This window comes from Protopterus annectens, chromosome 12.part0, assembly GCF_019279795.1.
Source record: "Protopterus annectens isolate FY-2018-M chromosome 12.part0, PAN1.0, whole genome shotgun sequence".
NCBI classification, from domain to species: domain Eukaryota; kingdom Metazoa; phylum Chordata; order Ceratodontiformes; family Protopteridae; genus Protopterus; species Protopterus annectens.
In genome coordinates, this window is record NC_056746.1 from 887224762 (window position 1) to 887244284 (window position 19523).

At 37.4% G+C, this 19523-nt stretch overlaps 1 protein-coding gene across 2 annotated transcripts in view; it reads right to left on the minus strand.

Moving 5' to 3' along the window:
- The window catches only part of EYA2 (EYA transcriptional coactivator and phosphatase 2), a 970866-nt gene that overhangs the window by 553926 nt on the left and 397417 nt on the right, over positions 1–19523 (minus strand). For both annotated transcript variants that reach the window (XM_044089920.1, XM_044089919.1), the window contains exon 2: positions 18123–18241. In XM_044089920.1, coding sequence (XP_043945855.1) covers positions 18123–18231 — 109 coding nt within the window. In that variant the 5' untranslated portion in view covers positions 18232–18241. The remainder of the gene's footprint in view (positions 1–18122; positions 18242–19523) is intronic.

A 19523-nucleotide genomic window follows, 5' to 3' on the forward strand; every position in this document is an offset into this window, starting at 1 on the left:
ATTTGGTAATCAAATCCAAACTATTCCTTAATTAACAAGCCCATAGTATGCAGGTACAATACTACCTCCAAGCCCATGCAGAAGCACTTACACTTTGAGTTTTGACTGTTTTGTTGTTTTGAGCAATTATAATTGGTAATGTGGTTCTTCATTGTCTTATTAATCAAGGTTTCACAGTGGAACCTCATCAAGCATACCTAAACTGTTTTCTATTCCCCATAAGTTCTATCTACAAACATTAAACTGTGTAAAAGATCTGGTACTGATTCTTGGGGTACAGCACTGGCAATCACCAGTGCTTCTGACACCTCCTTGTCACTGCCACTCTCCGTACCTTCCTTCCAGATAATCAGTCCCTAGTCCATTCTGCAATTCTATCACCTAAGTTTAGAACTCCCAAGTTAACATTTAGTCTTTTATCTAACACTAATTGAAGAACCTTACTAAAGAACAGAAATGCAATATTAACAGACCATCATCTAGTGCCTTAGTAACCCATATTTAACAAATAATTTTAATTTGACAAGCTTACCTACCAAGTACAACTTGAATCAAGGTTTGCTATTTTTAATATTTTTTTCTTTTATTTTAGATGGTAATATAAGAGGTCTCTCTTTGCTTGTAGAGTCTGTGGGTGAAGGCCCTCAAAAAATTGTCAAAGTGACTATTTGATCAAGTACACTCAACCAAAAAAGGCTTCTCCAATCTGGACTACAATTAATAAACCCAGATCCACCATACCGCTCACCTGTTACTGTTTTTTAGGGATGCCTCTGTCTCTCCAACTTAAACCGGAAAATCTTTGGGAAAATGTGATCATATGGAGGACTGCACTCAAAAAATAAGAGCAATCATCATGGACTTCTAGTCTATCAGAAAATGCATGTTAAACTATATCATTTGATTCTGTCAACTTTTCAAGTTAATACTACCAATACTTAAAAGATGTTTCTGAGGCCTTTGTCCAGGATTAGTTTCATCTTTGTGACATCTGTCTTACTGCCTAGTTATTTTTCTATCTACCTATCTATCTATCTATGTATCTATCTATATAGATAATAATTCATTTAGAAGCCTAACTACTGTATGTGTAGTTACTATCTTATCTATTTTGCCACTGTAAAATTTAGTTTAGTTGTATTCTGCCTGACATTGCTGATATTGTACAACTTAAAAAATTTTGATTGCACTACATTTACTGGAGTTGTTCTGCCCAGGCCGCTGCTAAAAATGGACCTTTGTCCCCATCTGGACTACCCTGATCAACAAATGTAAAAATAAAATAAATAAAACTTTATTCTTAATTCTGGAACTAAAAGGCTGAGAGCTATTCACTTTTTTCTACTACTTGGGTTCAGCTAACTAGTCTATAATTACTAAAATCCTGTCTTGAACATCGTTTATGCTTCAGAACCATTACAGCTTCCTTCATTCACAAGGAAGTGCATTACCATCGAATGCCAAACAGAACAGCATAATTAGTGCATCTGTGATTACCTTCTTATAACAAACAGAACTGTGATTACCCTAATAAAAAATAAAACTAAATTTAAATAGAACTAAACATAGAACTGTCTAATTAATGCGTCCAATATTACCTTCTAGCGTAGCTAGGGTGGGGCCTCATGTGCAATTTTGTAGGGAGGAGATCGGCCATCTGAGAGTGATCCTGATTGCTCTTGAGTGTATACCTGCTTTTAAAAGCCAATATTGCATTTGCAGTCAGACCTGAGTACTGTAGCACTCAATGTATGGTCTAAACTGCAGCAACTGCTTGCTAAATTTGTAGCAAGTCCTTTGCTGCATTTTAAAAGAAAAAAAAAGTATTTTTTTAAATCAAAACCTGAGTGCTATAGTGCTCCATACAGGGTTTAAAGTGTAGCAAATAAAATTGTGCAGTTTTGTGCACTTTGCTACAGTTTAAAATAAATAAAATTGTTTCTTTTTTTTTAAAGAAAAAAAGTTTTGTTTGTTTCTTTTTTTCTCAAATAAAATCTGAGGAAGTGGGGTGGGGAGGGTGCAGAAATGGGACCTGATTAGCGCCTGAATTTCATCATGAACATTTCTTTTTTTTTAAATTGCTCCTCAGTTAAGGAGGGTGGGAGTGGAATGCAGACACAGGATCTGATTGGCTCGGCTTCTAGTTTTCAGGATCATCAACCATCACATGGCAGACTTTTTTTTTTTTTTTTGCTCTTCTATTGAAAAGTTGTGTTGTCTGGCTACCTAGGTAGCATGCCAGTATTAGGAGTGGACATTATTTTACTCCTCAATGGAAGAGCTAAGGAGGTGGGGCACCACTTTGGGAATTAGCCCTATGTGCTACAAAGGCCAGATACTTCTCTGTGAGTTCTTATAACAAACAGAACAGCCTAATTAGTGGACCTGTAATTACCTTCTTAAAACAAACAGAACAGCTGGGCATTCATTTCAGTTAAAAGAATGTTCACTTGATTGAGACAGTTTTTCAGTATGAAACCATGAAGAACAATATAGAAATAAAGAAATAACACAGTGCTGAAACAGATAATCAAAGTCAATAATCATAGCCTAAACTGCAAACATCAAATTCATTATCACAAGATATTAAACAAAGAATCTCATGGGACTTCTTTTAATGGCTCAGTAGGGACTAGCTGTTTCTGTGATTATTGTCAGTTTTGAATATCTAAAAAAAAGTTAAGGTTTATCATGGTTTAGTGGATTTAATGACATTTTTACAAAGAGATTACCTCAAATGACTACAGAACATTCTTAAATGTATCCATAGAACTACTCATAGGTTCATAGGTTCGTAGGTTCATAGGTTCATACTAGGCTATCTGCCCTAGGGCTTATATGTTTGGCTTTCGCCACCCATTTTAAATTAATTTTGCTATGCCCTTTTTCGAGGTTAGTATACTGTGCCTCTGTCTAACAGTGACACAGAAGTGATACCCGGGGTAAACCTACGATCTCCCATCCACTCATCAAGATTCCTCTTGAAGAGAGTCAATGAGGGACTCTGCCTAACCTGGACTGGGATTTTATTCCAGAGTGAAGGGAGCCTCTGTGTTATGAATCTGTCCCTCCAGCATGTCCTATTTATTTCAGTGCTGAGGTTCAAGTCTCGAGCGTAGCTCAATGGGATTTGGATTTTTTGAGGTGCAGCATGTCCCTTAATTCCAGGTTGGACATGGCTTTATACATCAGGCACAGGTCGCCTCTGAGCAGGCGGTATGCCACTGAGTAGAGCTGGAGTTTCTTTAACCGGGTAGCATATGGCATCTGCTTGAGCCCTTTGATCCTCTTGGTGAGGTACTTTTGGGGTCTTTCCAGTTGCTGCAGGTGTTTGGTAAGGTACATCCCAAAAGGGGCATTGTACTTGATTATGGGCCTGATGAGGGATGAGTAAAGAGGCACGATGACCTCCCCTAATCTAGATGTGAATCCCTTCATGATTAGGTGGGCTATATAAAATGTTTTTCTAACCACTTTGGCCACGTGGTTGTCAAATGAGAGATTGCTATCAACTTGGGTCCCCAGGTCCCTAATTACTTCTTCTGTACTTAATGGATTACCACCTATGTGGTAATTTGTGGGCACTTTGTTTTTGCCAAAGGGGATGACTATACACTTTTTGGCGTTTAGCTTGAGGCCATGGCTCTGGCACCAGTTGTCTGTTTCTATGAGGCCCTTTTGGAGGATGCTTGTGTCGGCTGGAGAGTCGATTATGGCGCCCAGTTTTCAGTCATCTGTGAACTTGGTCAGCCACAGTCCTTCTGTGTTGGCCTGTACCTCCGGGAAATATATACCGAACAAGAGAGGTCCCAGGACTGAGCCTTGTGGGACGCCACTTGTAACTGGTTTGGAGTCTGACATGGCTCCAGCAATTCTAACCATGTGGGTTCTGTCCTTGAGCCAGTTTGCAACCCATCTAGTGACATAGGGGTTTATATTTAAGCTGATGAGCTTATCTATAATGCCCAAGTGGGGTATTGTATCGAAGGCTTTTGCGAGGTCCAGGTAGGCTGTGTGGACCACCTTCCCTTCATCAATGGCCTTGGTGACTGTTTCAAAGAAGCCGATCAGGTTTAAGAGGAAGGATCTGCCCTTAACAAAGCCAAACTGGGTAGGATCCAGTGTCTGTAGGTCCCCAATATCTTTATTTATGAGGTCCATGATGATCCTTTCCATAGCTTTGCAGACCAAGCTAGTCAGGTTTATGGGGCGATAGTTTCCAGGGTCCGTTGAGGCACCACCTTTGTGGAGAGGGACCACTGTTGCTGTACGCCACTCTTTGGGTACATATCCTGTAGTAAGGCTGAGACTGAACAGTAGTTTTATGTTTGGGTTTAGCTCTTCTTGGAGTTCATGTAGGATGCAGCCAGGGACACAGTCTGGTCCCATTGATGCTGTGTTTTTTGCTTTGGAGAGGGCGGCTCTTACCTGAGCATCTGAGATGTCGGGGGGCAGCACTCTGCTGGGATAGATATTTGCCCTTTTGGTGGGGAGGGGGGGAGAAGTTTGCGCTGAACCTGTCAGCTAGGATGTTGGCAATGTATGTGGGTTCGGTGTATTTTTTGTCATTTTGGACTAATTCTGAGCATATCTGGGAATTCCCACCCAGGTTCCTAACATAACTAAAGAAAGCCTTGTGATTATCCTTAGTGTCCTGTGCAATTTTTCTCTCGAAGCTGGCATTAGACGATTTTATGAGTGCCCTTAGTTTTTTGCTAATACTGATCAGAGATGCCTTCCCTTTTTGGGATTTTGCTCTATCATGTAGTAGCTTCCTCCTTCTATTGTATAGTTTGTTTATGGCTGGGGTCCACCAGACAGGACATCGGCCTTTGGAGGATTGGGTCTTGGTTTTATTTGGGATTGCGTGATCCATGCATTCCTGAAGGTGTTCATAGAATGCATTTATAAAGGATTCTGCGGTCTGGGCCATATTTTCCACAGGCCCGGGGGCTTTGAAGGATTCCACCTCAGTTTTGAGGAGTGTGAAATTTGTTTTAGAGAAGTTTTTCACTGTGATTTTCTGGGCAGGGGGTGGGGTCGGGATGTGAATATCCAGTGAGATCAGTTTATGGTCTGATCTTACCAGTGAGGGATACACTTCTGGTCTGGAGCATAGAGTCCCCATGTTGGTGATGATCAGGTCCAGTATGTTTCCCCTCTTGTGGGAGTGGTAACAAGTTGTTCCATAGCATTTGAGTTTATGAATTCTAGGAACCTTTGGGCTAGGGTTTTGGAGCTAGAGTAATGCTCCCAGTCTATGTTTGGGTAGTTGAAGTTGCCCAATATAATGGTGTTTGGAGAGACCTTCATATTTTCCAGTGTTCTCAGGAAGGCTGAGTGGGGTTCCTGGGTTTGGGAGGGTGGTCTGTAGCAGGCTATAAACTGGAAGGCAGTTTTACCCACTGTTAGTTGCACATGGATAGTCTCTGATGCTTCGTGCTTTGCCACCAACCTGGAGATGTGGGTATCTTTGATGAATATCGATACTCCCCCTCCTTTTGTGGTTCGGTCCAAGTTTTGGGGCCAAAAAGCATGGTATGAGGTATAACCTGGTAGTGCTGGGGTGCTCTCGGGAGCCCTGAACCAGGTTTCATATTAAAAATACTTTTATGATAGGTGATTTCCATTATCCATTGATAAACAGGGGCACCTATACTTCAAACGATGGCTATGTCCAAAGATTCATGGATTTTATAAATGATAATTCCCTGGAACAAACAGTAAACCAGCACACTAGGGTTAGGAAAATAGCAGATATGACATGTACCAGCATAGGCTCCACATGTGGAACCCCAAATTAATGACCTTCTAATTTAAAGTCTCAGATCCTCTCACACTGGACAATTCTGAATTCAAGGGCTTCAAACAGACAAAATATTTAAAACTATACAATGAGCTCTGAAACTTTGCTTGCAGTATCACCAGTTCACACACAGATTCAAATGCTGCTTATGCAACTGAGTCCAACATTCAAAAGTGTATAGATGATGCAGTCCTCACTAGCCCCAAATACAATGGGAAATTCAAAAGTGGATCACCTTGGTTGTCTACCAGTTTAAATGATTCTAAAACAAAAGAAAAAATGTCTAAAGCCCCACAGCAAATAAAAAGCTACCCTTGTTGAACACGCCATCAAAAAAAAAAAATCAGCAAATAACTAAAAGCCACCACAAGGAAAGTCAGCAGCAACACAAACTAAAACTAGCATCTGAAGTCAAGAATTATTATCAATACTTCTTTAATTACATCAGAAAATAACACCTAGCAATGCTGTGAGCTAATCTAAAATGGCACCATCCTCTCTAACGCCAACAGCATAGCTAATATACTTTCAGATTAATTTATTGCTGACTTTAACATAGAAATAGGCATCAAATGTCCACAAATCCCAGAGTCCCTTACAAGTTCACAAGATCTTCAAGGAACATGCCTAACTGTGCTCTTAAAAGCTAAACATATAATTTAAAAGCCGAAACAATTTACCTGTATTCCTAATAAACAGAGCTAAACAGGCCCTTGGGGGACCCATCCTGAACTTATTTAAACTTAGTCATAGGTTTATACCTGAAGTATGTAGAATGTCTGCTGCAGTGCCCCTTCAAAAAAGGGGCTCTGCCACAGACCTAGGGAACTACAGACCCATAGCTGAACTAGCCTAAACTGGAAGGCCATGGAGTGCATCACAACTGACTTTATATGCTATGATATCAACAGTATCATACAACCATATCCCCAGCAGTTCTATCTTGTTTAGTATTAGTTATGTCTACTTAATATAATGCACTTTTTCAAAAAAGTCATGGAGGTAGTGGATAGTGGTCATTCAGTCAATCCAGCATATCTGGATTTGGCTTTTGACACCTTCCCCCTTGCTGGTAGTTTAATTATTCTAAAAGGCCTAAATCTCGACCCTTATGCAGTAAGTTGTATGCCAAACTGGCTAAAAGATAGAACCCACATAGTTAAGGTGGCAGGTACTACTTCAGGCAGGAAGAAGGTAACTCATTATTGGGACTCCTCCTTTTTGCATATACTTCTCTGACTCATAAATCCAGACCTATGACTAACTAAATTTGCCAAAGACTGCAAGCAAAGTGTTATAATTTGATCATCCCCAACACAAAATCACTACAGCAGGAACTAATCTTTACAAACCAATGGTGTACAGAACAAAAAGGCTAAAAAAAAAAAAAGGCACAAAACTGTCAGTCAGTGCCTCTAACTTACAAAACAGTGCAATACCCAGCTGCAGTCTGACATGGTAGACAAGGCTCTTGGTACCTTTGTCAACAATCTCTCTCCTTTGAGCACCACCTTTTATCAGTAGTGAGAAAAGCCTTCTATCTAGCCCATTTGATTTATAAAGGCATCCCATCTAGGTAAAAAGAAGTTATCTCTCTGTACTTAGGTTTGATGAGACCAGTTATAGATACCCTTTTTGTACGCACCTATGAAGCTACATCATGCAGCTCAAAAGGCCCAGAGATTCCTAAGTAAAATGGTTAGTGATCTAAAACTCCTTAGCTAAGAGAGGCTTGAAGCCCTGTCTTTGAGTTCTATGCTTTGCATTTCATACCATCTAGGACTTAACCCAGCTTGATCTGTTGCACCACAATAAGACAAACACTCAAGAAACAGTTTAGCTAAGGATTTAAATCTTCACCAGCACATAAATAAAACATGCTAGAGGGACACAAATATTACCCACCATTTAAACCACCTCTGGGACAAACTACCCTTACATATTAAACAGAACGGCACCTTCACATCTTTTAAAATAAACCTGTATGATTTGACAAGCCTCCACAAATTCGTTATTTTCCTGACCCTTTTTCCCTGCTGGAAACAGTAGGCACATCATGAGGGTGGGTACTGGCAAGGCATAAATGCTAGCTAGACTTATTTGCCTTGTAATTCCTATGTTGTTATGATACTATGACCCACGCTGGAAAATATGGCAAGAAGCAGTTAAATTCATTGAAAGGTTTGGATATTGCTATTGACTGCATGGTGGGTAGAGAGCAGGATGAAGACCCCATGGAGGTGGCTGGTGTAAGCGATGATACTGGTGACTATGACTGTGAACTGGGAAAAATTGTTCATGGACTTTATAGCAATAAGAAAGAGACAGAGAGAGTCTGGACAAATAAATGAGTTGAGGAGGTGGTCAAAGCCATTAACTCCCTGGCATATACCACTAAGGGACTTTTGTCATGGTGTGGTGATTTAAAGGACTAGGATGTAGATATCTGGTCTAAACCATGCTGAAAGATAAGATAGCAGATCATGGCAGAACTTGGAGGAAATATATTTGAGTTATTAGAGGTCTAATGAAAATCAAAGATGGTAACTGTGCAACCTATACTCAGAACAAAACTCCTGAGTGGATTGGTTTGTCTGTGAGACAGATAAGAATTAATCAGACCTTTAGAGTTTCTGTTTGGGGTTGATGTAATACTGGTGGAAGACCAAGGCATGGTTTGGTGTGGTTTAAATTTTATAAGGTGAAGAACCAAAGATAGGCATCACTCTGGTGACCAAACAAGATGTATGAATTATGGAAAAGTGAACCTTATTTTTGTGGAAATTACCTCCTATCAATAGGAAGTACTGAAATTTGACGCCTTGTATGTGGCTTTCTTTAGCGTGAATTTCACTGAGACACGGTCAGCCTCAAAGGCGGCATTTAAAGCTACTTGACAATATAAATCCAGTGAGGTGGAAAAGAACTTCCTACAGCAGTGCCCAAGGAAGGGATGGATTGGTACCACTGGAGTCAGATAATTCAGACAGCGTTTCCATGAACCAGCTGAAAGCTCTAAAAAGGTGAGTGAACCAGAAGGCATATCTGACTTTTAGACAAAGAATTTCTCAAAAATAAAAAAATAGCTCAAATTAAAAAAAAAGCATTAAGATAAATCCTTTAAGTAACCTTACGATGATCAAAGAATATGCAGGGTGGCTCTGTGTTGCTTGAGAGTATTTGCATTTATAGACCTGGAGACTAATGACTTTAGGTGAAAATGAGAAGACTGCCATACAATGCATTAGGGACAAAAAAGGCTACCTAATGACAAACCTGTTTATTGAGGGATTTATTAGCATATGTGTTGATGGACTTGTTACTTGGTTAGTAATTAAACCTGGGCAAAAATATGGACATAATATGATGAAGGACGGGTTTTGTTTAAGGAATAACAGAACACAAATTGATTTTGATGAACAGCAGATTAGTTACTATGCCTTATTCTGAGAATGCTGCAAAAATACAGCTGTGGTATGATGCTGTAGTTTAAATAATTAATTGCTCAAAAGTATAAAAGTGATGTTTTGCAATTCCATATATTCCATAAGTTCTGACATTTGGAAAAGAAAGTCAGTCCACTTCATATAGGTACCACAGTCCCATCAGATTAATTACAAGATGCTGGTAAAGATACAGTAAAATAACAAGACACTTTCACGATAATTGTGCCTATCAGCTTTCCTTACCACTCTGTTTTAACCAGTTGCTTAACCTTGGATTTGAAGCCTTCCAGGAAATAAAGTAGGTGGACCTGATAGACTAAAGGAATCTGGGGATATGCACTTTAAGGCTTAAATTTGTGAATGTGACCCTCAGAATATTTTCCAATCATATTTTTGCAAAGGACTCAGTTCTGCAGGTGAAACAATATCTTTCTTCTACACAGAGAGAGACAAAATAAAACTTCCCCTTGTGCAGGATTTGCTTACTCTAGAAGACATGAGGGGTCTGGAAGGAGAAATTAAATTAGAGAAATTGAATAAGTATGGCCTGCTTAGAGGGTTGCTTTTGTTTAAGAAAGGCAATGCATTGGACTTTCAAAATTAATTGAAGGTAGGATGACTAGCTCAGCTTTAACAACATGAGAAGCTTATCAGAACAGTAGTGGTTAGGGTTTATGGCCGAATAAGTATAATCTTGTGAATTTAGCACCCTTGGGGTATATTTATGGGAGGGGCATGTTGGAAGGAGATTACACAGATTTGAAGTTAGTATCCATCAAAGGTGGACATATTCAGGATAAAGTACATATCCTATCATGGTCATTTGGGGCTATAACTGAGAGGCTATTATAAGGATGTTCATAGGTTATTTGTTACTTGTTATTCATTTGTTATTCATGATAGCCCACATGTCTTCAAACATGAACCATTTCCAAATTTTCATATGGTGAACTTTGCAGACCTCCTTTTACAGATCACATACATTAGCCAAAAATGCCCTGCTACCATTTAGGTGGTTGTTAGGATGTTAATGTGATAATGTTTAAAACCTTTGGAAGGAAGAGGAGACACAGTACATGGTATAATACACATATTATATAATCACATTATTTATCAGCCCTATACCTGAATTAATGCCTTTTTCTCAGGTTCCATTGCTGTAAAAACTTTTAACAATTGTACAAAATGCAAAACAAAGTTTTGTAAATAAATAGACCCCCCCATGTATAAAAATGGGACAATAACTTGTCCATAAATAGTACTTGGCAAAAATAAGTCAAGCCATAAGTAAAAAGAGGCTTTCTAAATGGAGATGTGTTCGGGCCAAAGCATGGACCTCTTTAAAAGAAATATGTAAGGAAGTGGTCTTATTATAGACAACAAATGGTAATATAAAAGTACAAATGTAAGTGCTATGGACCAGGGTATGAATTCTATCTGCTGAGATTTTATGTTAAGACATGTGGCTGTGTTGCTATCTCTGACACACTGTTAAAGGCATATTTTGATGCAGTTTGTCTGACTATAGCTGTTTATCCTACATTATTCCTTGATGTTTCCATCTTTCCCTTCCATGTTCCTGTTTTAGCTCTTGAGCAATGTTAAAAAAATGTCATGTGTATGTCATGTGATATACAAGGATGTTAAGGCTTAAGAGAAAACAATGAAAATTATTATTTTGTACTGCATATCCTGATGTGGCTTATCTTATTTACAGAGTGAGTCAATTAGTTTGAGCTTCTCTGACAAATATTTAATATTTACTGCTATCAGACATGACAATAAATTACCTTTGCAAGTTTTAAGTACATACATTTCTGCACTGATAGCACTTGCTGCTGTTTTCAGTTAAAACAGCTTTTAAATTACCATTTACATTCTTACAGGTCTCCACTATACTGACAAATTTGTTTAAAAAATATAAATTTAAAACATACTTCTGTTTTTTTTTTTTTTTGCTAATGTTTATGACATAACAGGATGTTTACTCTCAGCTTTAAATGCTATTGGTGCACGGATCACATGGTACACAAACTATTCACTAACATCTAAAATATAAACAGCAAATAGTAACCACTACTAATCGTAAACAGTGCCACTTTATTCAGCCAGTATTAGATCTACCATTAAGTGTAACACTTCCTTCAGCATGTTCTGACCAGACTTGTGCAACAGATAGAATGCCCACATAGGTTCCTTAACATAAGAATCCAGGGTATAAACATATTTCCTATATTGATCATTTTAAAGCCCTATCTCTGTACTCTGTTTCCTACAGGATACCAAGATGAGATCTATGCCTGGCATACAAGTCATCTTCAGATCCAGCTCTGATGGACCTTTTGCACATCTGCAAAATGAACAGCATCAGAGCAATTAGATTCAAGGATTTACAGTTTTCTTGTGACATAAGTAAGACATGTTGGTGAGTCAGATATGTGTCTCAGAGGATCCCCAAGTTCTGTAACAGGCTCCCAAACCATGTGAAGCAAAGTCCATTCCTAACCTATTTAAGTGTAAACTTGACCAATGGATGGGTAATTGGAAATTCACCCTGGGTCTGGCCCCCATTTCTCTGACAGAGGCAGAAAGTACTACCCAAACTAACATACCCCCCACATAACCTCTAGAAGCTTCTTAACAAAGTCCTCTATGGCTACGCTTATAGAGGCCCTGGTGGTTATTTGCCTAGTATATGCCTATCAACCTGTGAACCTATAACCAGGCAGTGCATAAATGCGTTATTGTTCTTGTTCAGAACTTAGCTATTCTGTGTGGTTGTTGTTGTTGTTGTATCTTTTGGCTTTTCCCGGTTAGGGGTTGCCACAGTGGAACTCCGGTCCGCTAATGATTGGTAGTAGATTTTTACGTACCGAGTTTCCAGCCCTGATGCACAACCTTCAACGAAGGTACACCCATTCATGCATGTCTCCACACAGAAGATGCTTTAGCTGAGAATCGAACAGGACAACGTCTTGCTATTCTGTGTGGTAAACTCTAGAATTATATCTGACATGTTCTAACATTCTAGAATGCTAAAGGAAAATGAACAGAGAAGATAAAGATCATAGATCTGTACCTTTTTCAGAAAGAAAAGCTGTGGACAGCCTATGGTTTCTTACAAATTGCATAGGATATGGTGAATGTTTCTTAATAAACAGACTAGCTTGTAGGAATCTGCTCATAGTAGTAGCATAACTGAAGAACAGTTACATTACTGCCTAATGAAGACTTGAAACAGTCCTTGATAAAACTGAAAACAAAATGAGTCTTCTCTCCATGCAGGAAGAAGAACTGCCTGCCCCCCCCCCCCCATTATATATTCTAGTGTTACATACATTTATTTATTTAGCCATTAATTGCTGATAAAGTCTGACTTGGAAAACCCACTTTGTAGGGGAGGTTCAAGGAGGAAAAGCTCCACATTACACACATTTTGTACAAGGTATCCATCATATGTTAACAGTACATATAAACATGCTAGCATATATGCACCATGTTATATGTATTATGTAAGTCATACAGCATTTTTGCACACATATTTGTAGAACATTCAGCATGAATTAAATATTTATTGGTGTGTGTGTGTGTGTGTGTGTGTGTGTGTGTGTGTGTGTGTGTGTGTGTGTGTGTGTGTGTGTGTGTGTGTGTGTGTGTGTGTGTGTGTGTGTGTGTATATATATATATATATATATATATATATATATATATATATATATATATATATATATGTGTATATATATATATATATATATATATATATTTATATATATATCTTTATTTACATACACATGTACATAACAGGTATAGGTGTCATTTAGGTAATCGAGGATACAGAATGTCAGATGGTTGAATCTATATCTGTACACCAGTCTGTAAATGGTTACATTCATCGAAAACAGTTTTCATTATACTGAAATGTGCTGAGATATGTTTTCAGGTTAGTAGAAAATGTTTATTTGAGATATGTTCATTTTATTTTACATTGATGTACAATTTGAAGGTACTGTCTAGGTGAAGTAATTCAAAAAGAATAAAAAAGTGCAACAGAGAGTTGTGCATATTAAAAACAGGATATAAAGCAACAAAATATAACAAATACTGTACAATAGCAATTAATAGATGCAGCAACAATGTGAAAGAAATGCAAATTTTATAATTGTACCTGATTATATTTCAAGTTTACATCATGGTGGAAATGTTGTGGGGTAATGAGAGTCAAGGCAGGGGAGTGTAGAGTAAAGGGGTGTTAGTAGATGAGAGACACTAAGGCTGGAGGTTGAGAGGCCCTTAGGTGATATGGCCTTCCATGTGACAAATGCTGTTTAATTTGGTGTGAAGGAATTTTTTAAGTTCTTCTCAGTAGGTGGGGAAGGGGGGTTGTAGTTATTTTAGGTAGAGGAGGATTCCCAGATTGTAGGAGCAAGGATGAAGAAAGAGCTGTTGGTGCAGTACAGAGTGCTTAGTCACGATTGGGGGTGGGGAGGGTGTTGTTTGGTAGAAGCATCTGAGATTGTAGTGTGGTGAAGGTGTTGTCTGGTAGAAGCATCTCAGGTTGTAGTGTGGTGACGGTGTTGTCTGGTAGAAACATCTGAGGTGTAGTGAATGTGTTTGGTATAAATTATTACATATGACAGAGGGAACGAGTTAGGCTGGACAAGTCTGAAGATGAGGCTGCCTAGTGGCAGGTCTACTGTGTGTTGCAGTGGGACCCATTTGCTACTAGGTAGCTGCTTAGTTTGTAAAGGAAAAGTTTAATTGTTTTCCTTTGTGCCAGTTTTTAGATGTTTGAGATTGTGGTACAGTCGGGATAGGAATATGCCAGTTCCCTACCATTGTGTGATGTCTCAAATGGTGTATATAAAGTAGCAGGGGTTGGAGGAGAAGCCCCCACATGGGGATGCAGGACAAATTGCCCTTTTAAGTTGAGGGGGTGCCACTCCAGGGAAGAGCATGGATGACCTAGCTATAGTTCTGGGTAGTAGTGTTTTTCTGTTTGGTGATGTGTTAGACGTCTGAGTGTATGTGCATATTCCTGTTTCAGCTGAATGTGCTGTCTGTTGGTATGTGTGTTAGTTTATGACTTGTTGACTTGTGCAATCAGTTTTTTTTCCATTACTTGAGTTTTGATGATTGCTAAAGCAGACATATTAAGTGATTGAAACAACAGTTTCAACAGTAAAAATACTGTTAGAAAAAGACTGACACTTAAAAATATGGACAAAATTGAACTTATACTAGGGAGGGGGTTATACCCCCCCACTGTGTGGTCTCAGAGTTGGTAAGTTGGTATATATAATTAGTAGGGGGTGTGGGTATGCAGGGGAGGGCTTGCCCTCTGAAAAATCATTGAAAAATGTGACAAAATCTAAGCACACAGAAAATCATTGAAAGGTCTGGTAACAGTGAAACACATTTTTCAATGTTTTTGCAGAGGGCAAGCCCTTGCACCCCTCCTGTTAATTATTTATACCACCTTTGAGGTCACACAGCAGTGGGGAAAGGCCATAAACCCTTCCCTAGTATAAGTTCAATTTTGTCAGTATTTTTCAATGTCAGTCTTATTACTTTTCCGTCTTTTTCTGACAGTCTTTGTACTGCCAGTGTTATGTTGCTTCAGTCATGTTAGGTACACCTATATATATGTATATATGGTTCCCCTTCCAAACAACTAAAACGCATAACATCTAAAATCAAAACATCGAGACCAACACATCTAAAATCCATAACATCTAAAACCCATAACATTGAATTTCATAACATCTAAAATGTATAATATGTAATAGTGTGTCAACAAACGTGTATATGTTATAGTTTAATCTGTTAATCTTGTGATATCACTATGAGATGTTGCAGTTTTTAAATCTATAGTTATTATTTATATAGTGTAGGAATTTATACTATTTATATAGTGTTTATTTTGCCACTCTGTATGTGTTTTTAGGCCATACAGGTAAGTGATATAGACATTATGTGTGCATTCTTTATGGTGATCATGATACAGTGGGGTTAGGAAATTAACTTTTTCCCACTGTAGTGCAATCTCAGAGTTGGTATATTTAATTTATAGGGGTGGGGTGAAGGGGGGCTTGCCCTCCTGCAGAAACCTTGGAAAAAGTGTGTTTGTTAGTTTGGTGTCTTTATATGTTGAGGGGATGTTATTTTCATATGATTTGTAGTGTTCAATGTTGTGATGCACATTTTATATGTTATGGGTTTTAGATGTTTTGGGTTTTAGATGTTATGGTTTCGATGTTATGATTTTAGATGTTATGGGTGTTAGATGTTTTGAAGGGGAACTGTATATATATATATATATATTTTATATGTGTGTGTGTGTCTGTGTGTGTGTGTGTGTGTGTGTGTGTGTATAGATCCCCTTAAATCATCGTATAGCTAATCAGCAAACCACAGAACATCGAGACCAAAATGATGAACTTTCTAATCAGTGAAACGTCACAATGCCAAAAGTTTAGAACACTGCAATACTGCTACGCATGAACTAGAGGTGGCCTAACTGAATTGATAGTGTAAATTCACCCAGAGCTACAAGAACAGGTAAATTATATGTTTTACGTTTTTACGATAATTTACCTGTTGCAAAGATTGTTGGTGGAGATCATGGTACAGTGAGGATCAGGGTATTTAGCCTTTTCCCACTGTAGTGTGATCTCAGAGTTGGTATATATAAGTTTTGTGGGGTGTGGGGAGCAAAAAACATTGTGAAGTATATAGTAGTCTATTTAGTGGTTATTACTGGTTATTTGTAATTGTTTTGTAACATTTGTAAGTGTTTAGGTTGGTGCATAAGTAATAGCGTTTCAGTGTTGTGAACATTCAGCATTGTAAAGTTGATTAGGTACTTCAGCGTATTGGTCTCGATGTTCTGTGGTTCGCTGATTTGGTATGTGATGATATAAAGTAGATCTCTCTCTCTCTGTATATATATATATATATATATATATATATATATATATATATATACACACACACACACACACACACACACACACACACACACACACACACACACACACACGCACATACATATGCATACATACATACACACACAGCATACATTTTAATATGTTTTACCATATTACATACTTTATTTAGATCATTCATCTTGTTTTAACTGTACATGTCCCCAAATTTTAAGATTTCATCATATTTGTATATCTTAGAATATGATAACTATAGAGTTAATTGTAGGAACTCAGTAGATTATGCTTGACAGAGACTGTTGTAGAGAAGACTGTTTTCAGTATTAGAGGTGCAACTTTTGGAAACCGACAAAAACAGATTTTTTTTCTGAATATTTATTTTGTTTTGTTTGCTGAAGTAGAAGAGGACTTAGCAGGGTGATGTGGTGCAAAAGTACAAATGTGGGTGGGATGAACCCGATATTTGTTGAGACTGTGAGTTCCGCATTTAGCAACCTATACAGTGTTTAGGCAGATACAGCTCTCAGGTATGATAGATTTCTGAGTGAACAGTAGGTGTTGGTATGTTAAACAGTTCTCTGTGGAGTATGCTCCAGTTTAATAATATGCTGGCAGCAGGAAATTTTCCAGAGTCGTTGTGGATGTAGGGTACAGTTTTGGTTAGCATAGGCTATTAGATTTACTTTACCCTGCAAATAGAAACATTTCACTGGCCTGCAAATTTCCGATAGATGTATCTCCGTGTGGCAGATCTTATACTGCCTCACATGAGCACAGTCTGTATGTTCTGGATACTTGACCCATATCGAAGCAATTAGTTTACTGGGGGTCTGTAAACATTGTAGGTGTTTTTAAGATATCTGACTACCTTTTGTATGACAATACACTAGAGGTGCTGATTAATTCCCCATTAAATGCATATCATTCTATGTATTAAGTATAAGTGCATTACAAGTGAAATCACATGAACTGATGTCTCTTAATCGAAACCTTTTAAAAAAAATGGTAAGCCCACCAGGATGACCATTCAGTCAGGCATGATAAATTGTACTTCAAAATGTCAATGTGCTATTTCAATCTACAGTTTGTATGCTTATACATATCTGGATAGATTAAAATATTTTAGGTTTCTATTTGTTGATGCAGCTCTGCTCTCCTAACTTTCTTCTGATCATGTACTACAGATAACGTTTTCATATTTTTTTTAGTTTTCATACACATTCTAGACATGGGATTTGTATTATAATGGTACATATATTCTGAACAGAGATTAGGACATCTGCTGTTTTCATCAGGCAGAATAGTTCCTGACCTAGTGTACGAGACACTGAGAAAGGGATACATAGAGACCTCTATCACCAACAGTATGACTTAAAATATTTGTTTTAAAACCTGACTAAAAATTCAGGCTAAAATAATTTCTGACAAGCAGGTTAAAATAGAAAACATTGCTTCTTCTACCATCAAATAAGAAATTATAATCAAAATCCTGAGCAGCATTCCAGCTATGTAATACATTTATGTCTGTAAAGATAATAATGTGGTGTGGTTAAACAGCATCACACTTTCATGTTTTAAAGCAGGATAAAAATATTCACAAGAATGTTTTACACCATTTCTGACAATGTTCTTCTACAGGGATTAAGAGAAATATAGAAATGAAAAAAACAGTAGTACTGACTTATGGATCATTCAGTCTGGTTTAGGAAAACAATGTTTGATCAATACTACAAATTTAGTGTTAGTCTAAAGGCATTATAATATTTCAGCCTTATCCTTTTGGCATTTAGGATAAAAGTTAAAGTTCCACAACTGCTGAATCTTGAAACATAAAGTTACTACATTTCAGCTTCTCCAAACAACTGCTCTCCATTAGTGATCCACCAAGTGTACATGTTAATATTAAAAGCAATTAGGTAAGCCTACCTTCTGTGCCATTTGGAGAGCTAGAGCGAATGTGAGAAATGTCACGGTTTTCACTGCTATGGCATTCACTGCTTATATTCAGACTGTGTGAAACCATGAGATCTAGCATTTCCTTAAACCTAATGAAAAACAAAAGTAAAATGCATGAAGATACACAGTAAAATAAGAATTTAGAAAAAATATGATATAGTGCACATGTTCTTGCAAATATATTTCTAACTGTTCTGCTACAATGCAATGAATATGTTATTACTGTTTAATACAAAACAGTGAGGAATGGCTTATAAAGTTTTTGACCTGTTTTTTTTTTTGTCAATTAGTCTTGGAGAAATGGGGAAAGAGAGAGGAAACAGATTAACAAAGTCACATACAAATATAAGTCGTTGAGGTCCTAGATATACCATTTTTCATTCAATCCTGACAGAAGATACCATAAAAATGCTAAAATTCATTTTAAAAATGTTTGCACTTGTATTCTTTTGAACTATTACGGTAATGGGTTCCACATTTGAGCTGCTGCAAGGCAAAAGAGATTGTCTTCTAGTAGCTTTGAATTCATCATCTTTTAAAAAGAGTTCTTTATATATGGTATGTCATCTGTTACATCCAGAGCACATTTTCATGTGATCTATAAAGAAGCAAGTCCACTCACAGACTAATATAGTTTATCATCTAGAAGTTATTGTAACCTTTGGTATAATTCAGAATCTCAAATACTATTATTATATTTAGCAAATGTCCTTTATTTTTTAACTACATTGTTGTAAGTATTTCTTATACTGGAATATAAACCGATGAATTTAATTTTAATACCAGCCCAGTCTGACTTGATTATTATGGGGAGTTTAATGTATATTTTTTCCTCCTTCACAGTGCTCTGTTAATATTACATGTATACACTAAGTGCTGTTAAGATAATCACCTGGCACTGTGCCTCTGAAGGATACAGATACCAGTCAGAATCCACTAAATGGGCTCACGTGAAGTTATTTCTTTCTAACATGCATACTTTTGTACTTTTTGTTACAACACAATTAAACATTAAAATGGCATTAATAACATCATCCTAATAACAAAAATCAATAATATAGTAAAATTCAGAATTTAAATACATAGAGAATAATGAACCATGATTTAGCAGTATAAATAAATAACACAGATGAGCTATGTAGGAAGAATGAAAAAAAAGTCAAGTAATAATAAAAGCATTATACCTCCTAAACCAGGAGTAAACATCCTAGTCTTACTGAACAAATAACAATTCATATTATATGCTCAACATATTACATTTGTATTTTCCACAAAATTCACACACTTTGGGCCAAAGTGTATAATTAAGTAGGTTTTTCCTTGTTCTTAAATATGTAATAGCTCTAATTTCTTTGGATTTAAATATATGCA